Source organism: Otolemur garnettii, unplaced genomic scaffold, assembly GCF_000181295.1.
Source record: "Otolemur garnettii isolate 467f Iridium unplaced genomic scaffold, OtoGar3 scaffold00016, whole genome shotgun sequence".
Lineage (NCBI taxonomy): Eukaryota > Metazoa > Chordata > Mammalia > Primates > Galagidae > Otolemur > Otolemur garnettii.
This window is the reverse complement of record NW_003852411.1, coordinates 8,978,338-9,005,833: the sequence shown is the minus strand read 5'-3', so window position 1 is coordinate 9,005,833 and position 27,496 is coordinate 8,978,338. Positions and strand designations below refer to the sequence as shown.

The window sequence follows — 27,496 nt, the reverse complement described above, 5'->3', positions numbered from 1 at the left end:
TTAGTTCTGTTTTTTGAAATTGGATTATTGTTCAAAGAGACTGGCTTATAATAATAGCTAAAATAGGGCGGTGTCTGTGGCTCAGAGCGTTAGCCCCATATACCAAGGGTGGCAGGTTCAAACCCGGCCCCAGCCAAAATGCAACAAAAAATAGCCGGGCATTGTGGCAAGCACCTGTGGTCCCAGTTACTCAGGAGGCTGAGGCAAGAGAATCGCCTAAGCCCAAGAGGGGAGGTTGCTGTGAGCTGTGATGCTACAGCACTCTACCAAAGGCGATAAAGTGAGACTCTGTCTTGAAAAATAAATAAATAAATAAATAATAGCTAAAATAGCTTCTACTTATTGAGTCCTTATTATGAATAGAACACAGTACATGCATGGCCTAACGCTTTCAACAAAATGTCAATTAGCTGTTATTATCCCATTTCACATATGAAGGAACTGAGGCTCAGTTACATAACTTACACAAGGTCACCCAAGAGGACACAAACATGGGCTGCTCTGAATCCTTGTCACTGTCTTTCTATTAAGTCACACAGCCTCCAAAATTCCCCTTCTGCTTATCGTAAGAATGGGGTTTAAGCCCCTAATCTGCCACAGACCAGCCATAGGCAAGGCTTTGCATTACCAGACAGACGACAGTGATTGCCATCACTACCACCATCATCGTTGTTGAGTAGAGTCCAAGCAAGCAGTAATAAAAAAGTAATTCAATCAAGTATTGATTTAAAACAACTCTGTCAAGAAAATAATTTTTCATCTGCTACCTCCAAAACAGTTTTTTAAAAAGGGTTATAAAGAGAAAAGTCCCCTTCCAACCCCAACCCAAGTGATGCATTAGCCCTGTTCCCTCTTGCAAAACAGTCTTTGTTAATTTAAAAGTCAGCAGTTTCATGAGATAATAGACTTGGTCTCTATTATCCTCACCCTGAACAAGGAATCTGAGCCCGTGGGTAAGAAGGTGCATGACTTTTTTTTCCAGGCCATCCAGGATTGTTAGCCTAATGAGATGAAATTTACAAAAGGTAACTGAATGATGAGAAGGAGTTAATGTAATTTATTCCCCAATGTAATTCATTCTACATTCTTAGGCAAGCGGGCCCTGGCCACACTGCCTTTTCGCTCCATCATTCTCCAGGGGCCATTAAGGTAGGTAAAAAGATGAATTGCTAGTGATGATTATGCATGCCTTCAGCAGCCCATGAAATGTACCCAAGAACAATAAAGATATCTGATGACCTGTCAGGGAGATGCGTATGCAAATGAGAACATCGGGATTACACTTCTGCTTGTTCATCTAAAAGCTATCATGAAATACAGATAGAAAAACTTCACTTGCTCAGTAGCATCACAAATAAGAAGCTGGTTTTAGATTAGGATATGTTAGAAATGAAAATTCATGGCCAAGTGCCTAATTCAGCTATAAAAGAAGACAATAATGGACATGGATCAGCATCCAAGCTTATTTCCTCTGGAAACAATAATTCTATCGCATGATAGTTCTTGCAGCTTTTGAATTTTAATATTTGGTGCCAAAATTATTTGTGATCCTCTGAAATAAAATATATTATAAGTATATATCATCAACATCTTTCTGCTCTTAAATAATACATGGTATTTCTGACCTGAATTCAATAACCTTCAACTTGTCCATGAGAATTAAGACAAAGAGGTTGAGGCAACTGATAAAAAGCAAACCCCTTATGGGAGCACAAACTCAGCTCAGTTATTCTGAAGCCCAGGCTTTTCCTCTTGTGGCTATGCAATGAGTGAAACTATAATTCAGGGCAAGGATTCAGCTTCAAGAACACATCACCCACTGAATAGTAGATATGTGCCTTTGACCACAGACCGGCTCCCTGGGCCTGTCTTGGCATCTGCAAAATGAGAATAATATTAACAGTATCGATCCCAGCGGGTTATTGTGAGAATTTAGGTGAGGCAACGTGCAGAAAGTTCTTAACATTGTGCCCGGCAAGAAACTGAAGGACTCACTTAACTAATGACAGTTTTTATTAGATGAGGCACCCATCTGCCTCCCTGATACCTCCAGGGAGGTATCAAACTTGGCATGTCCAAAAGGAACCTCTTCCTTCATCCGCTCCCTTCACGTGTCCCCCTAGTCTTCCCTGTTTCCATAAGTGCCAACTCCATTCTTTCTTTTGTTCAAGTCAGACACCTTGGAGTCATCCTTGAAGACACTTCCCCCCCTCCTATCCCACACATCTCATCAGCAAATGCTGTCAGCACAGACTCCAAAATATATTTATAACCCAACCACTTTTCACTCCCTCCAGCTTCCAAGCACCATAATTCCTGACCTGGATTATAACTCTGGCTCTTTCCTATCTGACAGGCTTCCTCCCTCTGACAGTCTATTCTCTACCCAGCAAAAAAATCAGACTATGTCAGCTTGGCACCCGTAGCTCAGTGGTTAGGGCGCCAGCCACATACACTAGGACTGGCAGGTCCCAACCCAGCCCAGGCCTGCTAAAAACAACATGACAACTGCAACAAAAAAATAGCCGGGCATTGTGGTGGGCGCCTGTAGTCCCAGCTACTTGGGAGACTGAGGCAAGAGAATCACTCAAGCCCAGGAGCTGGAGGTTGCTGTGAGCTATGATGCTACTGCACTCTACTGAGGGTAACAAAGTGAGACTCTGCCTCAAAAAAAAAAAGAAAAAGAAATCAGACTATGTCTGAGACTCCTCTGCTCAGAACTCCCCATGGTTTCTCTTCTCACACAGAGTAAGAGCCCAAGCTCACAGTGGCCTATAAATCCCTCTGAGATGTGACCCCACTGACCTCACTGCCCTCCCTCTGCCCCCAGTTCCCATTGCTCATTCCTCTGTAACACACACCTGCCTTCTTGCCTCATAATGCTTACTGCTACTTGCCATCCTATTATTTCTTTATTTCCCCCTCCTCCCTCACTGCCACCTCCATGATGTAAGTCCCATGAAAGCAGTGATTTAGTCTATCTTGTCATCCCATTTCATGGAACAGGGCATATCCTATTTAACACCTCATAGGAAAGACACACAATGAACGCCTCGCTCTAGGAAACAGAGGTGTTCTGTGAAGCTTGGGGTTTAAGGACTAAAATAATGCTGCAAGGTAAGGCTTATAAAGTCATCCTAAGTCTGGGAAGACTAACTCACTTAAACAACATGTTTCACTGATGGGAAAGCTGAGGCTTAAGACAAACTCAAAGTCACACAGAATGTGTTAGAACTGGGACTCAAATGAGTTCTGTCTGCTGCACCAAGTTCACGTACTTGCCCCTGAAGTCCATGCTTTCTAGTCTCAGCTGCATAAATTAAAGACAACGTGTGTAAATTCAGTTCTGGTTCCAACTGATTGACTAGGGATTTTGACAGAAATGCTTTTATTTGATGTACAGTTTATTTAAAATCTTCAACTTTGAGGCTGGGAACAGTGGCTCACACCTGTAATCCTAGTAGCTCTGGGAGGCCAAGGCAGGTGGATGGCTCTCAGGAGTTAGAGACCAGCCTGAGCAAGAGCAAGACTCTATCCCTACTAAAAATAGAAAAATTATCCAGGCCTGGGCATGCCTGTCATCTCAGCTACTCGGGAGACTGAGGCAAGAGGATTGCTTGAGCCCAGGACTTTGAGGTTGCCATGAGCTACGATGATGCCATGGCACCACACCCAGAGCAACAGAGTAAGTCTCTGTCTCAAAAAAAAAAAAAAAAAAAAAAGTTGATTAATGAAATCTTTGACTTAGGTTTTTAATTGAATAAGGTACATTCCTATAAATAATAAGACAGCTACTAGCTGTTGAGTCCATGTCCCTAACACAGTGCTAAGTGCTTTGCAAAGATTAGAGCAATGAATCTTTACAATCATCTTCTGAGCTACCATTATCTCCATTTGGCAATGGAAGAGACCAAGGTTACACAAGGGTAGGTAACTTGCAAAAGATTGCATATCTAACAAGAGATGGAGCCAGTATCTAAACTTGGGTGTAGTCCACCTCCAAAGCCAATTCTCTATTGGATCAATAAAGCTGCAGAGTTAACCTTTTATGATAAATGTTTTATAAGGATGTATCTGCTCGGCAAGTTCATTTTAATTTGTACACTTTTCTGAAAATGAGACATATATTGTAAATTACCATCTTGAAAGTTTTTATTACAAATCTTGATAAGGTTTACACTCACTTGCAGGGTACATCATAATGCATACGTTTCTTCTTTTACTTAACAATGCAAAATTTTAAAAATATTCCTGGAGAAATGCTGAGTTTAATTATCAATGCATCTCAAGAACATCATATACTTTCATAAAAAACATATGGAGACACACAGAGTTTGTGCTCCTTTTCTCAAACATCCACTTCTGTCAACAACTGTGATGATCTGAAAGAAGCACATCTCCCTGGGTGACGAGCTCTCCAACAACTTGAACTTGACCTTGGAAATGAGAACAATGTTGTTGCAGGAAAACAAGGCCCAAAAGAGAGAAAGAGCACCCAAACACCATAGTTATAAGAGGAAGGGCTTTATTCATCGGCTGGGAGCTTAAGGCATAGAAGATTTCCAAATGGCCTTGCTCCCCGACTGGCTTGGTCTGTCCCTTTTTATTGACAGTCAAAAAGTTCCACCCCACAGGTACCCTTCCCACTGGCCAGTTTGAATCAAGCGGGAGATGGTCCAGCCCCTACAGAACCACAGGATTTCACAGAACTTGGAAATTTCCAGGTTCCAGGAAGTTAAGCCTATAAATTCCCAAGAGCTGAGTCACCATGGAGAGGGCCCTGCAGGTGCATCCTCGTGGTCTCCTTGAGAAGACCTTTTTTCCCGGACCTCGCCCCTCTCTGGTATCCTTTCTCAATGTATCCTAAAAATGTATTCTTTCATATTTATTTGAAATTTAAAAAAAAAGAATTTCTTGTCAAAGTGCCCAATGATATTGTAGAGAGAGAGTGAGGAAACATGAAACATATAGGTAAGGGGGTCACTGAAATTGTCATGGATGGATGGGGCAGCATTCCTTATGGCTCTTCTCACCACTGAGAATTCTAGAAACCACTGGAAATGCAGCAAAAGTTCAGAAAAAATGAGTCATCCCTAGAGTCTAGGTGACATACACTCTTTTCCGAAGAATGCTGAATAAGAGAACTATGTCATTTCAATTTCAACAGCAAAGTATATGATATTCAAGGAACACTTGCAGTACTTAAAATTTCTACAGGGGGGCAAAATATTAGCAATACATTGTTTAAGATCAGAAACTTTTTATCTAAATTCTTATCTTCAGTATTATCTAAACAAAATAGCTCAAACGTAATCCTATGGAAATTGCTGGGCTACTGAGGGAAAGTGATTTGGAGAGAAAACCCGTGGGAAGGAATATTCTATGACAAAAAGATCAGAAAGACTTCAGACATCTTCTTAAATTTGAGAGTCTAGAGTGGGAGCTAAGAATAGAAAATGGAACAAAAGAAAATGAAGCCCATCCTTTATTTCTTTTAATTGCTATCTACTCTGCTACCTCCTGGCTAAGGAGACAGGGGCAATCATGTTAAATACTAGGGTTCCACATGTTTCCATCTTTTTAAGACAAAATCTAGAAGAGTTAAGAATATCTTAGCATTTCTGCAGGAGCCTACCCAGTCATTCAACAAAGGGAAATTCCTGAGACCAGGAGCAAAGGATATGACCTCGGGGCCTCTTTTATCTGGGTTCAGGAGGGAGTCAAGTACCAGCTAGGCTGTCTGCCTGTCTGGGCCTGCAATTCCTCAGTAGCACGGGGAAGCTATGCTTAAATCTTAACTAGGGCTGAATAATACATCAGATTGACAAAAAGGCTTTTCATTTTCAGGGTTCTTACGTATAACTCTGAATTACAGTATGTTTTAGTTTGGACTGGAAACTCAAATTGTGAAGGTTTTTGGTTTGGTTTGATTGAATACCATGGACTATAAAAAAAGCTCTGTCCTAGGAGTGTGGAGACCTGAATTCCAGTCCGATGCCTGTCATTACTAGCCATCCAGTTGGCGGTGGGGGGAAGGCTCATTCAGCCTGTCAGATTACAAGGAAAGGGTCTGAATAGATGCTTATCTCTAAGATCACTTGTAGTTCTAAGACTGTTCTATGAATTTTTATCCAAGAAAGTCAGTCTGAAAGAAATATCATGTGAGCTATAGACATGAGGAGCCTCAAATGTTACTTTAAGTTTTCTAGTAGCCACATTAAAATTTTGAAAACTGATTAAATTAGCTTTAGTATATTTTATTTAATCCAATAAAACCAGAATACAAGGTGCCCCAAAAAGTTACCCACAAAGTTTCCACACATAGGGAAAATGGGAAATTATAATTTTATTTACAAAACATCCCTTTATTTACAAAATATTCATTACAAAATTTTACAAAGGGGCGGCCAACATATCCAGAATATTTTGCAAATACTGTATTTTGTAAATTTTCACAATGACTATTTTGTAAATAAAGCTACATTTAGCTACAATTTTGTAGCTAATGCCTTTTAAATATTAATGAGACATTGTACATTTTCTTTTTTGTTTGTTTTAAATCCTCAAAATAGGTGTGCATGCCCCCCTTGCATCCTATCTTAATGTAGGTAAATGGCTTTTAAATAATATTAGTGAAATATTTTACATTCTCTATTTTTGTTTTAAATCTTCAAAATTGGTGTCTCTTCCCCACTTGCAGCCTATCTTAATTTGGACTAGACACACTTCAAGTGTTCGATATTGTCCTACAAGCCTCCTGGCTGCCGTATTGGACAGTATAAATTTAGAGGGCTTCCATTTTTCTTACCTAAAGATAAAGTACACATATGTTATATGAGAATCCACTTAAAGTAGGAAAGCTATCCAATGAAATGTTAGGTTCAACATGTTAATGGTAACAAAAGGGAAGAGGTGACCAACAAAGAAAGGGACAGGACTTTTGATGGGAATTACCAGGAGAAAAGTACAGGAGGCTGTGTCATGTGGAAATGAGAAGCTCGGTCAGAAATGATGTAAACCAGCTCCAGACCTGCCCGCAAATCTACCCCCATAATCCTGCGCTCTCCTTCTTGCCTTATCTGTAGACATATAGGTCCATTAAGGTCTTTGTGGCTGTAAGAAGAATGAAACCAGTAGGTCAGAGGTTGGTATCTGAGGTCTACAGACCGTCATGGTTTTCTAGATAGACTTCAGGAGGTCCCAAAGTTGAATAGGGAAAATAACATCTGCATTTTTATTAACCTTATGTTCAAATTCACCTTTTCCTTCAGTTCTGAATGCAGGCAACAAACCACAATAGAATTTAGCAGTACTTGTGACTTTGTCACCAACAGATGTCACAGATGTTTTCATAGCATATTTAAATAGCTGCATATCCTAAAATAGCATTTCTTCAAAGTGACAGTAGCTATTAAACCCTCTGCGAGACCTTGTCATTGAATGCGTTACTGAAGAAGCACATATATTATTATATCACAGAGTTCTAAAATATTTTGATAACTGCATTTAAATAAAATTGGTTTCTTTTATAATCCTGCATATGTAATATTTGAATTTTAAAATGTTGTTCTGGAAAAGAGTCCATAGGTTTCACCAGGTCTCCAAAGGAGTCCATGGCACACACACTAGAGGGAAATCGTCTGGGTCCACAAACAAGCCCACTTCCCCTCACTAACCCACCAAACCACCTTGGTTTGTGAAATGGGTGTGATACAAATCATCAAAAGCCACTGGGCTTTCAGGGATGTTTGTTTCAGCTGCTAGCCCATTCTGACTAACATGCAACTAAAATATGGCTTCAGGCCACGGTCCCACTGGTTACCACTAACACCAGATTGCACACACTGAAAAGAAGGATACCAGCAATGAGGTGCTGGTAAACCAGGCCCCAAACAAAATGACTTTCTTCTTTTTTTTTTTTTTTTTTTTGCAGTTTTTTGACTGGTGCTGGGTTTGAACCCACTACCCTCGGCATATGGGGTCGGTACTCTACTCCTTGAGCCACAGGCACCACCCAAAAATGACTTTCATTATGCCACCCCACAGCGGGTTTCAGACCACCAATATGATGACACTGACATTGAGCTCCAAGTTAAGAAGAGATACCCAAATTCTGTTCTTGCCAGCCATTGAGAGATGGCTCCTGGAGCATCTTTGGAATTGCTCTTCCCAGGCCAGTTCCTAGAACATTATTTTCCTATTGCCCTTCCCTGGTTTGAGAATAGGAGGTCCTGTGGAGGACCTTGACGACAAGTACTTAAAGGTTCCTATTTAAACTCTCGTATCTGACTCTCTCGTAATGAATAAATAAAGCAGACTACCTTTTATGCAGTAATTTGTAAATTCAACAAGCTGTTGAATAGAATCTAATTAGTACTAATTACAATACTAGAATGTCCCAACATATTGTAATGCCATTGCTTCTGTAGAGGCATTGTGCTCAAACACTCAGAAACATTAATTAGTCTGCAGAACAAGCATGTGAGATAGGTATTACTTGGCAGTATGTGAAAGCCAATTATTTACTCTGCAAAGGCATGATACCATCACTGATAGTAAAACACCCTGATCAGCAAAATGGCAGGACTGGGAAATCTGAGGATTATATTACATTTATTACATTATATTATGTATTCCTGACCACCTGTTATTTCACTGGGCATTACTGCTGTCCCTGTTTTACATAAGAGAAACTGAAGGCAGCCAGTCAACAGATCCAAAATCCCCAGAGAATCAGCAAGTCCTCAGGAGAGTGCCAGGCCTGTTTCTCAAATTTGAAAGCTCCATTTATTCTAATTTTTTTCACCTTATGCCTTGCTTCCCAAATATAATTTTTTTTTATAATGAAGAAGTTGCCTAACAGTATCATTTTATTTGAAGTGAATTTTTTTTTTTTTTTTTTTTGGAGACAGAGCCTCAAGCTGTCCCCCTGGGTAGAGTGCCATGGCATCACAGCTCACAGCAACCTCCAACTCCTGGGCTCAAGCGAGTCTCCTGCCTCAGCCTCCCAAGTAGTTGGGACCACAGGCACCCGCCACAACGCCTGGCTATTTTTTGGTTGCAGCTGTCATTGTTGTTTTGGCAGGCCTGGGCTGGATTCAAACCGGCCACCTTAGGTGTATGTGGCTGGCGCCTTAGCCACTTGAGCCACAGGCGTCAAGCCATTTGAAGTGAATTCAAAGTGACTCCCAACACCTGATTTTGCCTCCGTATTATTTTTTGGTAACAATGTGGATGTATTTTAATTTCTGGATTTAGCCATTTATAACCTACCATCTCACCCACTGAAAATATCCACTTCCAAAATAGCCAAAAATTTAGAATTAAGATGTGTGATCAAATGTTTAATAAATCTTTCAACTTCTATGAAGGGATAAATAATGGGGTTATTTAATTTGATGTGGCTAAAGTGGCTAAGTTCAAATCCTGTCAAACGGATACTTTCTTATAGCTATCATTTAATAATAAATAAATAAATAAATAAATTCCTCTTTCTTCTGTGTCAAAAAAAAGAAAGAAAAAGAAAAAGCTATGTGGACTTGGAGGTTCTGGAAGAACTCTTAGAATTTCTTAGACATTTATTTACTTGCCTGGCACAGCGTTAGGGACTCAATAATTGGCTTTTACTATTGTTTTTATTATCATTCCTCAAGCCAGAAGTTACCATGTTTTAGATAAGAATTGACATTTTAGTTGATAAGCACAAGTATTAGTCATGCCCCAAAATCTTTATTTACTTTGTTTAAATAATACATTTCAATGATGGTTATTAATTTAATCCTCTCTCTTAAAAACCCTTTTTAAATATTTACACTCTACACATTACGTACTTGCCATTGTTGCTCATAAATTTATCTTTATTCTAACTCTAGCCTGCATCTGTTTGGGTTAGGCAGCTTCTCAGACATATCTATCTACCTCATTCAGCATGAGTTACATAGGAAATAATTCTTTAAGCAAACAGATTCAGTCCAAATTTGAAAAAAAACCTCTGACTTTTGAGCTCATCACAGAAACTGCCACTTGTTCTGGGTGAGCCCCAGAGTTAAGGGGACATGACCACTATTAACAAGGTCCTCTCTAGAAGAACATCCACAATTTCCCTTCATTTCTGAATTGACCCTGCTCATCGGCTCTGACCCCAGACCAGCCCCGTCCCAGCAGCTCCTGCGCACACACAGTTCTCAGCAAGCTGCTCTGCTCTCTGCCAGCTCTGCAGAGAATGTTGGTGACAGGTCAGTACAGCTTATATTCTCCCCAGATGTTCCAGCAGCCTATGAAACAGTTGTCATACTGCTCTTTCCCAAATACTGGAGACCAAGAGGATTTTTCTGGACATTCTGATTCTCCCTTCCTCATGTTCATGTTTTTCTCTACTTTAGCATGTGAAACATATTTATAAAAACTGCTTTACCAGCCTTGTCTGCTAATTTCATCATGTCTGCAATTCCTACATCTATTTTTTTTATTTTTTTGGCCGGGGCTGGGTTTGAACCCAAAACCTCTGGCATATGGAGCCGGGGCCCTACCCCTTTGAGCCACAGGCATCGCCCAATTCCTACATCTATTTCTATTCAGTTATATCTTTTCCTTATAGTTGTGGACATTTCTCTGCTTTTTTATTTGCTTGGTAATGTTCAACTGGATGCTGAATATTGCATACTCTATAGCATCGAATGGGTATTTTGTTGTATTCCTATAAAGCTGTGATCCCCATCCCCAGGCCACAGATGGGTACCAGCCTGTGGCCTGTTAGGAACTGGGCCGCACAGCAGGAGGTGAGTGGCAGGGTGAGCAACGGAGCAAAGCGTCATCTGTATTTACAGCCACTCCCCATCACTCACATCACTGCCTGAGCTACGCCTCCTATCACATCAGCAGTGGCATTAGATTCTCATAGATACACAAATCCTTCTGTAAACTGTGCATGTGAGGGATCTAGGCTGTGTGCTCCTTATGAGAATCTCATGCCTGATGATCTGAGGTGGAGCTGAACCAGGGGTGCTAGTGCTGGGAGCAGCTACAAATACAGATTCTCACTAGCAGAGAGGTTGGATTGCACAGAGACCGTAACAAATCAATTGCTTGCAGACCTGGTAGCAAAACCTTATCAGGGAGTGGCAAGTGACAACTGAGCTGCATCTGGTCACCCCCAGGCTCTATAGCAGAAACATACTTTGGGTGTCACTGTTTCCCATCACCCTCAGATGGGACAGTCCAATTCAGCAGTTCTCAACCTGTGGGTCACGACCCCTTTGTAACAATGAAAATACATCCTATATATCAGATATTTACATGATGATTCATAACAGTAGCAAAATTACAGTTATGAAGTAGCAATGAAAATAATTTGATGGTTGGGGGTCACCACGACATGAGGAACTGTATTAAAGGGTCGTGGCATTAGGAGGCATTAGGAAGATTGAAGAACCACTGGTCTCATTATAGGAAAACAAGTCAGGGCTTCCACTGATTCTGCAGTAGAGTATGTTGTATAATTATTTCATTACATATTACAATGTAATAATAAGAAGAAATAAAGTACATAATAAAAGTAATGTGCTTGAATCTTTCTGAAACCATCCTCGGCACCGCCACTCCAGTCCGTGAAAAAACTGTCTTCCATGAAACCAGTCCTTGGTGCCACAGAGGTTGGAGGCTGCAGCTACAAAGAAGTTGGACTTGGTTCAGGCATGCAGTTATTTGGGATCAGTTTTATCCTTTTGAGGTTTGCTTTTAAATTGTTATTAGAGCAGGTCCAAAGCAGCCTTGTGGTCTAGGGGTAATTTTTGCTCACTACTGAGGACTTTAACTGATGTCCTATATATTACAAGGTCTTTCTACTTTGGACGATGGGAATATGAAATATTCTCAGCTCTGGGTGAGCTCCAGGAATTATTTGGCCCTATCAATCCAGAGACACATGATCTTCCATTCCATAAAATGATTTGTTGTTTCTTTAATAATTTTCTCCCCTTCATTTTCTTTGATCTCTATTTTCTGGGACTTCTGTTAGTCAGACATTAAAATTTTTGGATAGCTCTTCTAAATTTTTTTTAATATTTTTCTATTTTCCATCTTTTTTTTGAGACAGAGTCTCGCTATGTCACCCTCAGTAGAGTGCCGTGGCATCACAGCTCACAACCACCTCCAACTCTTGGGCTTAAGTGATTCTCTTGCCTCAGCCTCCCGAGCAGCTGGGACGATAGGCACTTGCCACAGTGCCCGGCTATTTTTTGGTTGCAGTTGCCATTGTTTAGCAGGCCCGGTCCAGGTTCAAACCCACCAGCCTTGGTGTATATGGCGGGCACCCTACTCACTGAGCTGCAGGCACCAAGCCTATTTTCCATCTTTTGATCTTCATGTTCTCCTCACCTTTATTTCCTAAGGCAACAAATGAGTTTTAATGTTGATCATCTGCTTCTTAATTCCAAGAACCCTTTCTTATTCTGTTCTCACTGTTTCTTCATCATATCCTGAACTCCTGAACTTGTTTTACAAATGCAATAATCTTATATTTTAAGATATTCATTACATTTTCAAATATTTTTTCTCTATTCATTAAGCAAACTATGTGCCAGGCACTGATTTATGTGCTGAGAAAATAGCAATGAATCAAAATGAAGACCTGGGCTTCATGGAGCTTATTTTCTACTAGTGGTAGGTAGCAATAAAATAGCAAGAGAGATTCCCTCCCATCAGACCTCTCTCCTCCTTGCCTCTTGCTCCCCACACTCCCAACAGACCACCCTTTCTCCAGTCCCTTCAAGTTTCTCTTCCTCCTCATCCTTCTGGTCTCTCTTCTCTGCTCAAAATGTTCTTCAAACAGATACCAACTTATTATCCACCTGAAGACCATAGAATTTTTTTCTTTTCTTTTTTTGGAGGACAGAGTATCACTGTGTTGCCTGGGCTAGAGGACAGCAGCAGCATCCATCATAGTCACTGCAACCTTAAACTCTTGGGCTCAAGTGATTCTCCTGCCTCGGCCTCTCAAGTATCTGGCACTACAGCCGTGTATCATCATATGCAGCCAATTTTTATGATTTACGGGGTCACGGTATGGGACTCAGGTCTCGAACTCCTGAGCCGGAGCAATCCTGTTGTCCTGGCTCCCCAGAGTGCTAGGATTACAGGTGTGAGCCACTATGCCCAGGTCCAAATACCACAACTTATGTCTACCTCATCTCCCTGCATAATCTCTGCTACCAGTTTTTTCTATCTCAGTGCTCCTTCATGACACTTAACCAAAATTTGGAATGTTCATTCCTACCTAACAGCCCTTTACACTTCCTTCTTGCTAACTAAACTTGAATGGTTCAGTATTCACGATCCTCCCTATAGCTATATGCTTCAGCACAGCAGCCCTAACCCCAGTTCAGTCGTCAACCAAATTATGATAATTTCACACTCTTGCCAATGATGATTGAGGAAGGAATGTGTGACCCAATTTTGATCAGTGGGATGTAAGTGGAAGTCTACTAGGAAGGCATCTGGGAAAGGTTTCTCTGCTCTTACAAAGAGACTCCAATAGACAGTCCTCTTTTCAGCCTCTGGGACATTGCTGTACCTGAGAATGTGATACCTTCTGCTGCTCCAGCCATCTGTCAATCAGAAGGAGAGCTTGTCTACAGAGAGTAGAAAAATAGAAATAAGCCGGCCTTTGGTGATATCACTGAGCCACTAAATTAATCCTATCTTCATACTTCTTTGTTATATTCCCAGGAGCTCTTCTTCAGGAATCTACCATATAATGAGCTTCAAACACCAAAGAGACATCCATATAAAGACCAGTGCATTAAATAACACTTAATTGTAGAACAAAGAGTAAATGAGTACAGAGAATAGAATTTAATGGTCATATGCTCTGACATAGTAAAAGCATAAAGTCAGGAGAGAACTGAATTAGCATATACAAAAATTTTGTTCCCGATTTGTAAAACAGGGAACTGTTCAACTGCTTTCTATACTCCTAACTGATGGTGGCATATTCTTATTGTTATTCTGAGACTGCTGTGCATATTAAGTATGACAAAGCAGATGAGAATTAGAGTATATTTAATTCTGTCATCTCTTGTGCCTTGGGGAACCAAGATTCTCAGGGTGGAAAAAGGAAAGATGGATATAATACAGAAAATACACCTTTTTCTTAGTTCTGTACAGTATGAATGTCCCCAAACAATGGCCAACCCAGTCACAGTAACGAGCCTCTCTAGACCCCAGCTGTCCCCTTGAAATACCATTTCCCACTAAAAGAAATCAGAGTCTCTTAGAAAGTTTGCTTATTCCATATGTAACATAAAATCAGATGAGCCTAAAAAATCTTGACCTACAAGATGGCAAAGACTCTATCAAATGTTACTAGGAAAATTTCAAAGAAGCTATCAAATACTGCTCAGGAACCAACTTACAGAAGAGTTCATTGGCCAATGATAGGAAATTTAAGCTTTAATAATGTTAGAATTACAACGGAATTCATGAGTTCATAATGCCTTTTTTTTTTTTTTGAGACAGAGCCTCAAGCTATCACCCTGGGTAGAGTGCCATGGCATCACAGCTCACAGCAACCTCCAACTCCTGGGCTCAAATAATTCCCGTGCCTCTGCCTCCCAAATAGCTGGGACCACAGGCACCTGCTACAACGCCCCGCTATTTTTTGGTTGCAGCCATCATTGTTGTTTGGTGGGCCCGGGCTGGATTCGAACCCACCTGCAGAGCCCATAATAACTTTTTAAAATCAATTTAAGGGATTTATCATATTTATCACATTCAAGGGATAATAAGAAATCAATACATTATCTTGAAACCCAGTAAATAAAAGGAAAGGATAAAGTTTTTTTCCCTGCCTCTGAAATATCAAACTAGATAACCAAATAATAGACATGGAAAGTATCATTCTATAAAATATTAGTTAATAAATTAGGACATCATCATTTTTCAATCTCCAATGAATTAATGGGTCCCAGTAAGGATCATTGATGGCTACTAATATCACAAAAAGAAAAACAACCAGATACATGGGTCACTACAAAAGTTATGAGGCAGTCTGTGTAATGGTCCATTATTTCCAAAAACCACAGTCAACAGCATCCTTTCTGATTCCCCTGTGCCAAGTTTCAACTTGCTCAGATTATTGGTGCTGCCGGGAAGGCTTCCTTTGTTTCCACCCATGCAGATTTTACCTTTCTGGATTTTTATATATTTCAAAACTCTCATAATGACACACATATCATGTGCCTCCAGGTGAAGGACTCAGCATCACCTATGGTGGGTTGATTGTGAAACTGACCAAGTCTCACTATCCCCATCAATTTGTAGAAAATGCAGGAGAAATGTGTGAACCTGCACCAGGAGCAAACTCCAGACTGTGGAAAGCACTCATCAAACAGCACAAGTCCTTCAACAGACAACGTGCAAATGAAAGAAAGAGATTTAGGGAAAACTACAGATTAAGAGACACATTTAAAAAAACAATAGACATTTATCATCTGACAATTCTGGCTAGAGGTCTGAGATGAAGGTATCGGCAAGGTTGGCTTCTTCTAAGGCCTTTCTGCTTGGCTCATGGATGGCCGTCTGCTCCCTTCTCCTTCACACAGCCTTCCCTCCATGCCTGTGTCCTAATCTCGTCTTAGAAGGACACCACTCGTTTAGGACCAGGAGCCACCCTGATGACCCCATTTGAACTTAATTACCTCTTGAAAGACCCTATATCCAAATACAGGCATAGGTTATTTTATTACACCTGACTTTATTGTGTTTCACAGATATTTAGGAGTTTTAGGCTTCTTAAAAAAAATTTTATTGGTACATGATAAAACCATAAGTGAATCTGAGGAAGTCATCATAAAATCTAATTAGTCGATTAGTGGGCTACTAACTAATCTGTTCGTGGGCTACTCCAATAGCCACTTGAGTAGCCACACCTCATGGTATTCAGGCCAGTATGTGGTCCCTGCCTCATAAATCTGAACTAAATTTGACACTTGCTGTAGCCAACAAAATGTTGCAGAGAAAGGCCAGGCACCATAGCTCATGCCTGTAATCGCTGGTGCCCCAGAGATTGAAACCAGCCTGGTCAACATAGAGAGACTGGATCTCTACAAAAAGCAACAAATAAGCTGAGTATGGTGGTGCACACGGGTACTCCCAGTTATTCAGGAGTCTGAGGTAGAATGTTCATTCGAACCCAAGAGTGTGAGGTTACAGCGAGCTATGATAATTGTGCCACTGCACTTAGGCCTGGGTGACAAGGCAAGATCCTATCTCTAAAAAAAAAGAAAAAGAACATAGCAAAGAAAGGCTGTGACATTCCAGGCCTAAGCCATAAGAAGTCCTGGCAACCTCTAGAAGCTTTTGCACACTTGCAAACCCTGACCTACCATTTAAAAAGTCCAGTACCCGACCAGAGAGCCCATGTATCCAAGAAAGGCGACCTGCAGAGAAAGGACACCTTCTCAAGTAAATCCAGCCACCAGCTGTTCTGCCGGCTGAATGCAACCACCAGGAAAAATAAAACGTAGAACTGCCCAACTGGATCCCGTCCAGATAACTAAATTGTAAACAAATAAATACCTGTTTTAAAAGCCAGTGACTTTGAGGTAGTTTGTCAGACAGAAATGGATACCTGAAAATAGTGGTTACATTTGAAGAGACAAAGAGGACTAGAACTTGAACAGGGCACAGGCATGACTTCTGCAACGACTGTGAAGTTCCATTTCTTGGCCTGGGTAAAGGCTGCACAGATACTTGCCTCATAATGATTCACTAAGCTACACATTTGCTTTGTGTGGTTTTCCGAACCTATGCTTCATTTTAAAATAAAAACAGTTTTTAAAAAGGAAAAAGAATCCACATGGTTTGGCATAGAGATACTTACTTTTCTTCCAAAATTCCTTGAGACTATGGACCTTTTAAAAAGCACTTTGCAGCTCCTAGCAAAAAAATATTAATTTATTTTAATCCTATAGGCTCATTCCATACAACATCAAGCACAGAAATATGAATGTCTTTGGATCCTAGACCTTGCAATTTGCGAACTGAATTAATTGCTTTCATATCTCTAAATCTTTTATTCTATTCTCTAAGTGAGAAAAAAACACGCAGTACCAAAAAGGGGTGAGTTTTAAAAGCTGGCTTGCATTTTCTTATTGGCAGAAACTTGCTAGTCTCTTTTTAAAATGAATTTTCCAGTTTCAAAGGAGAAAATCTGTATTGCATTTGGGGTTCTGTATAGGGAGGGGTGTGTGTGTGTGCACATATGCACACTAGTTCGGTACTGTCAGAATTTTAGCCTTCATGTCCTGTGCTCTACCAAAGTGCCTCAAACAGACCGCAGCACATGAATTATGCTTTTATTCCTTTGTCTTCCTTTCCATTATACTTTTATCTTCATTTCTGACTTCATTTCCTATTTCACGGTGCAAATTGTTTAATATATCTTGTGTCTTAGAGTGATGTTACCTAGTTACACTGACAAAATAAAAAAATTAAAATTCCTGATTAGGAAATTAAAATTCACTGCCATAATTCATACCGCATATGTTGTAAAACTTTCACAGTATATTTATGTCAATTAAATTAGAAATTGTTGCTGCCCTGCCAAGTTCATCTGCCAGCTGCCCAAGGAGAGAAAGTCAACATCCAGAGACAGTTGGGTTACAGCAGAGAAAGAAGCGCTAAGCAGGGAGACAAGAGAATTTCTTAAGTCCACTTCCCTGAGAACTGGGGGGAACAAGATTTTTAAGACAGTTTAGTGGGCAAAAGGTTAGGCAATCGGGGTTTGCTGATTGGCTGGGTTGGGTTCAGGGAGGAACCAATAGTCCTTTGATAGGGGCCACTGTCCAGATAGGTCAATTACTGACAGGCAGAACCTTGGGTGGAGGAGCCAAGGGTAGTAGAGTTAGTTCCGTGGTCTGGGTGGGTCCCTTACTGGAATGCAGGACTTGGAAGATATCTCAAAAACTATGCCTAGGTCCCAAACAGGGATGTTGTCTATGGAGAAAAGTTAAGAATCTTTACAACTATCCTCTAGAGTAGCAATTATAGAGAAGAAGACAAGGAAGAAAACAGTGGCTGATCATTATCATTATTTTAGCTCGGCCTGTTCCTTCACATTGTTTCGGGCCCCTTACTTTGGTTTCTGCCTTGCACCTCTGCATCAATTTGTAAGGGTGGTTTCAAAACCACGGTTACAAGCTGGGATCCTGCTATTATACCTTCTACCTGTGAACCCAGTTCTGACCTTCTCAAAGATCACAACAATCAATTGTAAAAGTACAATCAGTTCAGGAGTCCACAGTAAAAATAAGATAATAACAACTACTATTGTTACCATGGTAGTTACTATAACCAGAGCACCCTTGATGATGTGGTCCTCTTGCTGCCAAAGTCCGTGGTAAAAAGAGGTGTTTTCATCAAGACCAAGCCTTGATTTAGCATGTGACTCTATGGAGTTCATCAAGGCTTCTATTAGAACCCACCAAGGGGAAGGTCACTGTTCCATTCACAAGTACAGGAGAAAATATTAATTTGTTACAGTTTACTGTTTTTGCTTTCTTTTTGATTGAAACTCAGAAGCTCTCAATTCACAAAATTCTTTATAGCTTTGCAACATTAGATTTGGTGCTTTGTAAAGAGGGTCCTAATCCCAAGACCTTAGTTTACATTTACAAAGAATGAAGTGAACAGTAATTCTGACACTACAAAATCCCGCTCTGCAGTAGTTTTCCTTATTTGAAAGTCCTACTACTTCATTAATAACTTGGCATGCGTGGCTATTTTTAATCAAAATATAGTGATCAATATCATTATTTATACTGAGCCTCTCCCACCACTTTCCCCCATCTCTGCTATTCCCACCAAGAGAGCTACAAATTAAAACTCAAGCAAATATGAATAGTATAATTGTTACTCACTTTCTCATTTCTTTGGGTTAATTTTTCTTAAAGGGGACCCTATAAGGCAGTACTTGGTGTGTTGGTTAGGATGCTTTTCACCACAAGAAACAGAAGACAATTATATATTAGTTAGGGTAAGTTTCATCTGTGGATAATGGTAATATCACAAGTAACAGTGGCTTAAATAAGACACAAGTTTATATTTCTCTTCTTAAGCTCCAGAGGTAAGTAGTCCAGGGCTGGTTTGGAGGTTCTACTGTACGGAGTCTGTAGCTGCAGGAAAACAGGCTCTGTCCAATTATTCTGCATCAACTCTTAGAAGGAAATCTTATGATCTAAGATGACAGCTCCAGCCATGGTCACAATCCAGCAGCATGAAGTACAAGACAAAGAAGGTCATACCCTTCCCCTTTCACGTCACTTTCTGGAAATAGCATACAATATCTCTACCTCCACGCCACTGGCCAAAATGCAGTTACATAACCCCATCTAGTTGCAAAGGAGGCTGGGCAATATCATTATGGGAGTGCACATGGACAGCTAAAATTCGGGTGTTCTATTACTAAAGATAGGAGGAGATGATGATATTGGGGACAATTAGGAATCTCTACTGCCCCAATTCAAAAGGGATTTAGTATCTCTTATAAAAAGAAGTACATAGATGGGGGTGGGAGGGATGAGGCTTCTGTTCTCTGAGGTTACTTCAGTTCTGCAGTGCTCCAAGTCCTGGCTTTGTCTGTAAACTAGCTCCCCTATGGTTCATCAAGATCAAAATCACAGTTCCAGGCAGCCCATACAGATCCAACAGGGGAAAGTAAGTACTCTTTGTTTTGTCTTTTTTTTTTCTTTGAAAAAAGAGAAAGAAGCTAGCAAACTTGCCCTCAGCCATCACTGGTCAGATAGCATCACAATCCCATGCCTAGTATAATCTCTGGCAAAGGGACCAGGACAGGCACAGACCAGTCAGCACTACCCCTCGGGTCCATAACTAGAGCAAGCCTCTCTCAAACAGAGGGCTCCACGGAGAAGTTTCACTACTCACACAAAACTAGGCTTCTGTAGAAAGAGAAACGAGGAAAGGATGGTTGGCTTGACGTCCAACAGTGTCTACCATACCAGTGTCTAAGATTACACCGTCATAATTATCAAGACAAATCAGATCAGCTTTTATGCCCATCTCCCACCAACAAATTACAACTAAAGAAGCAAATGTGTGAGCTAGCCCTACGCTTCTAGACTAAGTTGACTGTAAACACGTACAGCTTTCCCCCACCCTCCACCTTGCACTTGGAGACTGCACTCTAGACACTTACCAGCATAAATTTCACATCTAGACACCTTGGTTAACCCTTGTGGTATAAATACAACAGAACTCCCCCTAAAAGAAATACATGTTTTTAAGCTGAAACTCACTTCTTACTTTATAAACATCAGGTCATAGATGAGTTTCAGAGGAAGCCACTGGGCCCTGTTCACATTAAGCATAACTGGCTAGGCAGTAGTAAATCTGGGGAAATAATAGTTTTCCTAACTGCTATTTACTGCTAGCAGACCTAGAAGCACCCACCAACCCTCCCCAGGACTGGTGCATCCCATAGTTCTCAGCTGAGGCATTGACTTCCCAGCCATTTTCTGACCCTCCTTGGGACTTCTTATATAGGAGAGTTCTGAGGTCTGTTTTCTTTTTGATTCATAAGAAATTCAATGGTCATTTTTAAAAGAAAATAAAATTATTGCCTAAACAGGAAAACGCATTGTGCTTTTTTTAGCTATCGTTCAATTTCAGGCATACCAAAAGCTTTGGTATGGAAAAAGGAAACACGGAATAGAAAGAGAAGGGCTTTTTAAATTGACCACTGAGGACTGGATTATATAAGAGCTTTCTTTCTCATTAAAGGAAGATGCTTTCAGGTCAGTGATAAAAGCCTCGCTCGAGGCTAACACATGACACTGCCCCTGTGACTATAAGTCGGTCCCAGTATTATTTATTCATAGAAATGTCTTCTCAAGGGCAGTTACTAAAAGACCTCTAGAAACAATCCTAAAAATGTATTCTGTTGTAGGAAACATGAGTATGGTAGTAATTTTGGAAACTAACATCTTCAGAGATAAAGTAACTCATCGACACATCTGACATCTCCTTACCTAAACATTGACTAAATGTGAAGAAACAATGTATTTTCAGAACATCCATGTGGCACACCTGTGTAGGGGGCACACAAACTGAATGGCAGCTGATCAATGATCTGTCTAGAAATAGATGCTGATTCAGCGTTATTAGCATACGAGAAGTACAACTGTGTTTAACACAGAATAAATGAAGTTAACAAAAGTCACTCAAAATATACGACAGCTATTCCCCATGGTAGCAAAGTGATTCAAGCTTGAAAGAAAGTTATTGTCTCAGCTATATGAGCTTTCAAATCTATATTATTTCACTGGTGGCTATTATGAGAAACAGGCCATAAAATTGTATTTCAGCTTTACTGCCAAACTTCCCACCACTTTGCTTACAACTGAATCAAAGCTTGAGAATATTCACAGGCTAAAGTATTGACCAGGAGGTAAAGATAGGCCTCTAGTTCTATTCAGGGACATGGAGCTTCAAAACCATCAGGAAATTATAGCCCATGACCTTCATTTGCTCATGCCCTAATAATTCACAACACCAGGCATTTTTTCCAAGACTTTTTGTCTCTTTTGGCAAAACTTGTATTCTCACATGAAGCAAAGAGTCTCATTCTCTCATTCTCTCTGGCAGTATTCTAACTTTCACTCCCCTCTTCCCGTCCCCACTACACATATCTTGGAAGTACCTTCCTGAACATAAAACGAGGAGATAAAACTGAACAAAACTCAGAGTGCCCTAACTCCCTCATGCTTTTGCATGTGTAATAATGTTAATTTCAGAATATAGAAGGTAATCCATTTTCTTGTCACGAGTATAATGAGGATACCAGCAGTAACAACTGTCATGACCATGAAGTCTTCTGTAAGCAGGTTAATCCTTCACAGGGCTGGATGTCCAATGATGATGACAGACGATTGTACTTCAATTTTTGTTGCTCCAAAGCAACAGTCTTATAAATAAATACCATGAACATAATTTTGCAAACAACCAAATACAAACCTTTCTCACTGCATTCTGCTGCACTGCTCTTTCAGTCCTATACACTGAACAGCCAAAATTTTAAGACTAAGGCAAGCTCAATTTAGCTTTTTTTTGCAGTTTATTTTTGGCTGGGGCCGGGTTTGAACCCGCCACCTCTGGTATACGGGCCGGCGCCATACTCAACTTTGAGCCACAGGCACCACCCTCAATTTAGCTCCTTTACTGACAGAAATAAATCATCCACCTTTTCCCCTTTTAATAAACAATAGCAAAGCGATACCGGACCACTTTTTCGCCCTGACAGGATGGGTTATTGATGGTCTTTATCTCCAAAAACACCAGAGCAGGAATCTGGAAAATCAATTACATTTCTCTTCACGTGCCCTGCTTTGATACTCTTTTAAAAATGGTTTTAAATGTTTTGAGGACTGAAAACAAATGATAAAAACAAGGACACCAAATAAATGCCTTCCTCTGAGGAAAAGCTTCAGGGACCAGAAAGTGGCATCGGAAGGACATAACCATTTATTTAGAGACTTAGGTTAACCCAGAGTTTAATGCCTAGTTTAGATGTTTTTGATGCCAGAAAGAAAAGAAAAAAGCAACACTAAATCGACAAGACTACCAAACGGTCAGCAGTGGCTGAGGGCGAGGTTGGGGCGTGGGGAAGGGGAGCCGACGACGCCCAGGGGGTGAAGGGCCAGGGCGTCCCGCAGTTTCGGTTCGGTTTGGTTGTGTTTTCGGCCTCAAGCTCTGAGTCACCACACCTCTGACGGTCTCCCTCGGTGAGTTTCTCCCCACCTACCCCTTTAGCAACTGTTACAAAACTTGCAGGGTTCCTCTTTTGCTGTCCTGCCTGTCCCGGAGGGAAGGGACCTGTACACCTTTGGGGACGCGAAGTCCTTGCCCCTTTCGGCCTCTGATGAAATCACCGCGCAAGTCGAGCGGGCGTGAAGCCGGACCGACGCCGCGGTTTCACAGAAGCAGCCGACAGCGCCAGGGGGGAAATCCTGCTTCAGAGGTCGGGAATCCCCGGGGTACCGCTGGAGACCAGGGAGGTCCCCGCAGGTCTCTCCGCGGCAAGTTCACAAACAGCTCCCAACTAAGTCCCGCGCCAGGTACCAGAGGGCTGGGTGTGTCCGGGCGGAGAGGGCAGACCCGACCCCCGGCGATGGGGCGGCGGCGGCCGAGCGGTCCCCACCCGCATCCTGCACCTGCCTCTCCCCGCGGTCCAGCCGCGCCTCCGAGCCCAGCCCCTCCCGGGCGCCTCCCGAGCCAGAGCGCGCCGGGGACCTGCGCTCCGTCTTACAGCAGAACCCCCGGCTGGGGGTGGCGGGGTGCGGGGCGCCCTGCGGACCCCGCCTGGGGGCAGTGCCGGGGCGCGGCGGGCCCCGGCGGGGGTCGTACCTCGGATGTAGGCGCACTTGCCCTCGTCCAGCTGGCTGGAGGCCGAGCCGCCCATGGCCGCGCCGCCCGCCCGGCGCCCGCTGCTCGCTCCGGGAGTTGATGCGACGGCGAACCGGCTCTGTAATTAAAGTGCAAACTTCCTCCGAGAGCGAGAGGCGAGAGGCGAGAGGCGTCGCCGTCCGGGGCGCCTCCTCCAGGTCCGCGCCCTCTGAGGCTCTGTGGGCTGGCCCGGGGCTGTCTGCCCGCCTTCGCTGCACCGGCCAGCTCGGCCGAGGGGTTGTCTAAGCTAGAAGCACTTCCAGCTCCTTCGCTTCGCTGTCATTCCTTATTTGTACAACGTATTTTCACCTGTTTGGGGACAGCCGAGAAACAACCTTGGAGGACGTGAACCACTTCCCCGGTGACTGTAAACTCTGGAACCTCCCCTATTCACACCGCAAGCTGGAGTTCAAGGTCTCATTGCCTTGCACGCCCTCCTGTACAACCAGTTCTTCTCAAGTGTCACCTGGGAACCTGTTAGAAATGCAGGATTTCAACACCCTCCCTCTCCACCCCTGTACTCTCCTACACACACCCGTCTCCAGTTAGAAACTCCGGGAGTGGGGCCTGGGCCGTCTGTTTCCACAAGCCCTCCCAGGATTCCGAAGTGTAAGAACCAGTGGTTCACGATACCTTCTGCGGCTGCAAAGTTGGGCCAAAGAGGGGGTGAGGGATGAAGGGAAAGGGGAAAGAGAAAAATGGAAAAACTTAGGGAAAAACCAACGCTGAGTCCCACAATACTCCCAGACCTGAAACTTGGTAAGACTTCATGAAACTCCGTCCTGACACCTGCGGTTTCCATGCCTTTCCTTAGCAAACTGGAAATAGAGTCTTAGAGTGGGTACTTGTTCTTTTCCCACAACCACTATTTAGCTTGGCAGCCTCTCCAAACAAGACTGGCTTGGGCAGAGGGGTCACCACTGATTTCCTTCTATTCTTAGTAGTCAGTTCTTTAGCGACTCCTATTGACTTAACCTCAAGGTCAAATAGTCTGTACACACTGGACCCAGGCCTGAGGAGGACTTTGAAGGCTTTCCCACACCCAACCACCCCCAAGTTAATTAACTTGCACTTGTACAAAAAATTTCTCACACCTCACACCCAAACTCTCCCACCCTACCTTCCAATCCATCATTACATCCTTTCAATTCTACTTCCAAAGCATGTCCTGTGGGGTAAACCCCCACAAAATTTAAATGAAATGTGCTCCTTTAATTCTAGAAACTGAGCGAAAAGACTTGCAAGGCCCTAAGCGACCTGGAAAAACACAGTGGGATCCTGCAGGCAAGGTGTAAAAACCTCCTACAGGGAACCCCAACTGTGTACTCAAGTCAGCCTGTCAGATAAGAGTTGAAACAGCCCATCTGTGACATGACTCAAAGGTTGATATGAGTAAAAAGAAAACCTCCATCGTAATGATGTGAGTAAAATACTCCATCGTAACTGCAGAGTCTCCAAAACCATAAGGAAACAGTCATGGAGCCAGTTTCTCGGAAATTTAATTGAGTACATAGAAGAGAAAGGTTTTACTCCTCTGTTTATCCTAACCTTTAACTTCAACAATAGAAGTCAGATAATGTATTGTTCTTTTAGGTCTTCAGAGAGGAACAGCCTGAGGCTAGCTTAAGATGGTTGTCTTACTTTCCCAGACTTTCTTTCTTTAGGCTAATCTTATGATGGCTATCTCACTTTTCCGGACTTTCTTTCTCTTCTATAGTTGAAGATAAGAATTGAGGATGTTAGGATTACTGGTCAATGTGGTGTACCTGACTAGTTCCCAATAAAGGGGAGTGGAAAATAAAGACATTTTGCTACATGCCATCTAAGAGTATGTAGTCATTTCTTGCTTTCAAACAATTCTAGGAGCGAGCTTGCACCCGCGGCCAAGCCATCCTTCTCTCCCCGTGAAAGAACATCACCCAACAATGTCCAGTAGCCAACCAATTCTCATCCTCCGCCATCCTGCCACCTCCCCCAACCCTGTCATTTCTTACCTCCATTATTACAACAGCCTCCCAACTGGTCCCCCTTGTTCAAAGAAAAAGCGGCAGAGTCCCTCACGGCCTAGGTGGGCTTCCATCAGGCCTTACGTCTCTGTTCCAGCCCCACTGGCCTGTTTGTTCTTTCTAAGACACATCAAGCTCAGGGCCTTTGCACTCAAATACTCACATGTGTTGCTCTCTAAGTCTCTCATTTCATTCAAGTCTCCACTTAAATGCTAATGCTCAGAGAGGCTTTCCTGCCTGAAGCCCCCTACTTAAGTCTCCCCTCCTTAAACACCAGCCCTTAGCTCTCTGCCTTTCATCATTTCTAATCAGATCACTTTGTAGCATCCAGCATGCATCTCTTTGTCTGCCTCCCTCTACTGAGATGTGCGTATCAATGCCATAAAGTCAGGGGTTTTCTCTGTGGTTGTTTCTTGTTTGGTATTTTTTATTATTATTATTATTTGGTATTTGTTTGTTTTTATTTTTCTCTGAGGACAGGAATTTTTGTCTGTTATATCCTCTGATAGATCTCAAATGCCTAGCAGCACCTGGCACATAGTAGGTGCCCAATAGGTAAGCGTTAAATAAGTGAATAAAAGAAATAATAAAATGGAAGAATCTGGATTCCATGAAAGCTGTGATCTCAATGTAGAAAGAGTAGTTCCAGATAACCATTCAGTGATTCTGTTGACTCTTAACCTGAACGGCCATTTTCTGCAAAGAGGTACTGGGCAGGCGCTAACAAGGCCAGGTAAGCCTACTGCTGACACCTGGAGAAAATTCGTATTCACTTGCAAGGCCTACTGTCATAGATTAAGTTGGGGAACTAAACTCCATGGTACCAATCAAGGACCACGCTACACCCAGTAAAATATTGGCTAACTATAAATTTAGTCTAAAATAACAATACTTAAAAAATATAGCCACTTTAAGATAAAAAGATATGTTTATAAGTTATGAGGGGGGATCTGTTTGATGTGTACTATGATGAGTAATAATATTGTTAATGTTTACTTTTACTATAAAAATAAAAAGTAACAGAGAAAAAGACCAAGGCAGAATAGCTCTTTGAAGAAATACCCTGGCTGTTTCCCCAAATTGCTGGCTTTTCTAGGCTGGGCACAATGGGTCACACCTGTGATCCTAGCAGTCTGGGAGGCTGAGACAGGTGGATTGCCTGAGCTGAGGCGTTTGAGAACAGCCTGAGTAAGAGCAAGACCCTATCTCAAAAAAAAAAAAATAAAATAACAGCTGGGCATTGTGCCGGTGCCTGTAGTCCCAGCTACTTGGGAGGCTGAGGCAAGAGGATTACTTGAGCCCAAGAGTTTGAGGTTGCTGTGAGCTACGATGCCATAGCACTCTACAGAGTGCAACAAAGTGAGACTCTGTCTCAACAACAAAAAAATTGCTGGCTTTTCTGTAAATAAGAGTGAACTGTTGATCTCTCATCTGCTTCTCCATTGATTGACTTAGGTGACCGGGGAATGGACTTCTTGGTCTAACAACAATTTAAACTACTTAATGTTCAAATCTTCCCTCAGGATTGGGTCTTCTTAGAGGAATAATTTCTTTCATAATATAAACTGGCATAATTGTGCCACAAGATGCTGTTTCAATATTGTTATCGAAAAAAAAATAATTTGGGTCTCTTGCCAGAGTATAATTTTAGCTTGTCAGCTCTTGTTTAGGAGTACTCTGAGAAAAGTCTTATTATTCTGATCTACCATTATTTGCTCATTTATAACATTCATAGATGGAACAGTACAAAGAAGAATTTGTGTGATGTCATACTCACAGGTTTATAACCTGGCAGTTCCAGCTTTGACTCACTCAATCCCATATGATCTAGTCAAGTGGCTTAGCTTACCTGCCTCAGTCTCCTCATCTGTTAAGTGGAGCTGGTAACGTTTACCTTATGGGCTATGGTCAAAATTAAGTTTCATCAGATTCATGGAGCACTTGACATATTCCCAGGAGTATAGTAAATGTTTAGTAAATGGAAGCTAGAATTCTTATCAGTAAGGACAAGAGTGATTAACAAAAGCGATTTT

At 41.9% G+C, this 27,496-nt stretch overlaps 1 protein-coding gene across 1 annotated transcript in view; it reads right to left on the bottom strand.

The window, feature by feature from the left end:
• FAM129A (family with sequence similarity 129 member A) overlaps positions 1–23,621 on the bottom strand; it is a 157,021-nt gene extending 133,400 nt beyond the window's left edge. Inside the window, exon 1 of the mRNA XM_023510807.1 lies at positions 23,419–23,621. Within this exon, the coding sequence (XP_023366575.1) occupies positions 23,419–23,473 (55 nt within the window). The 5' untranslated portion in view covers positions 23,474–23,621. The remainder of the gene's footprint in view (positions 1–23,418) is intronic.
• Between the last annotated feature and the right edge of the window lie 3,875 nt (positions 23,622–27,496).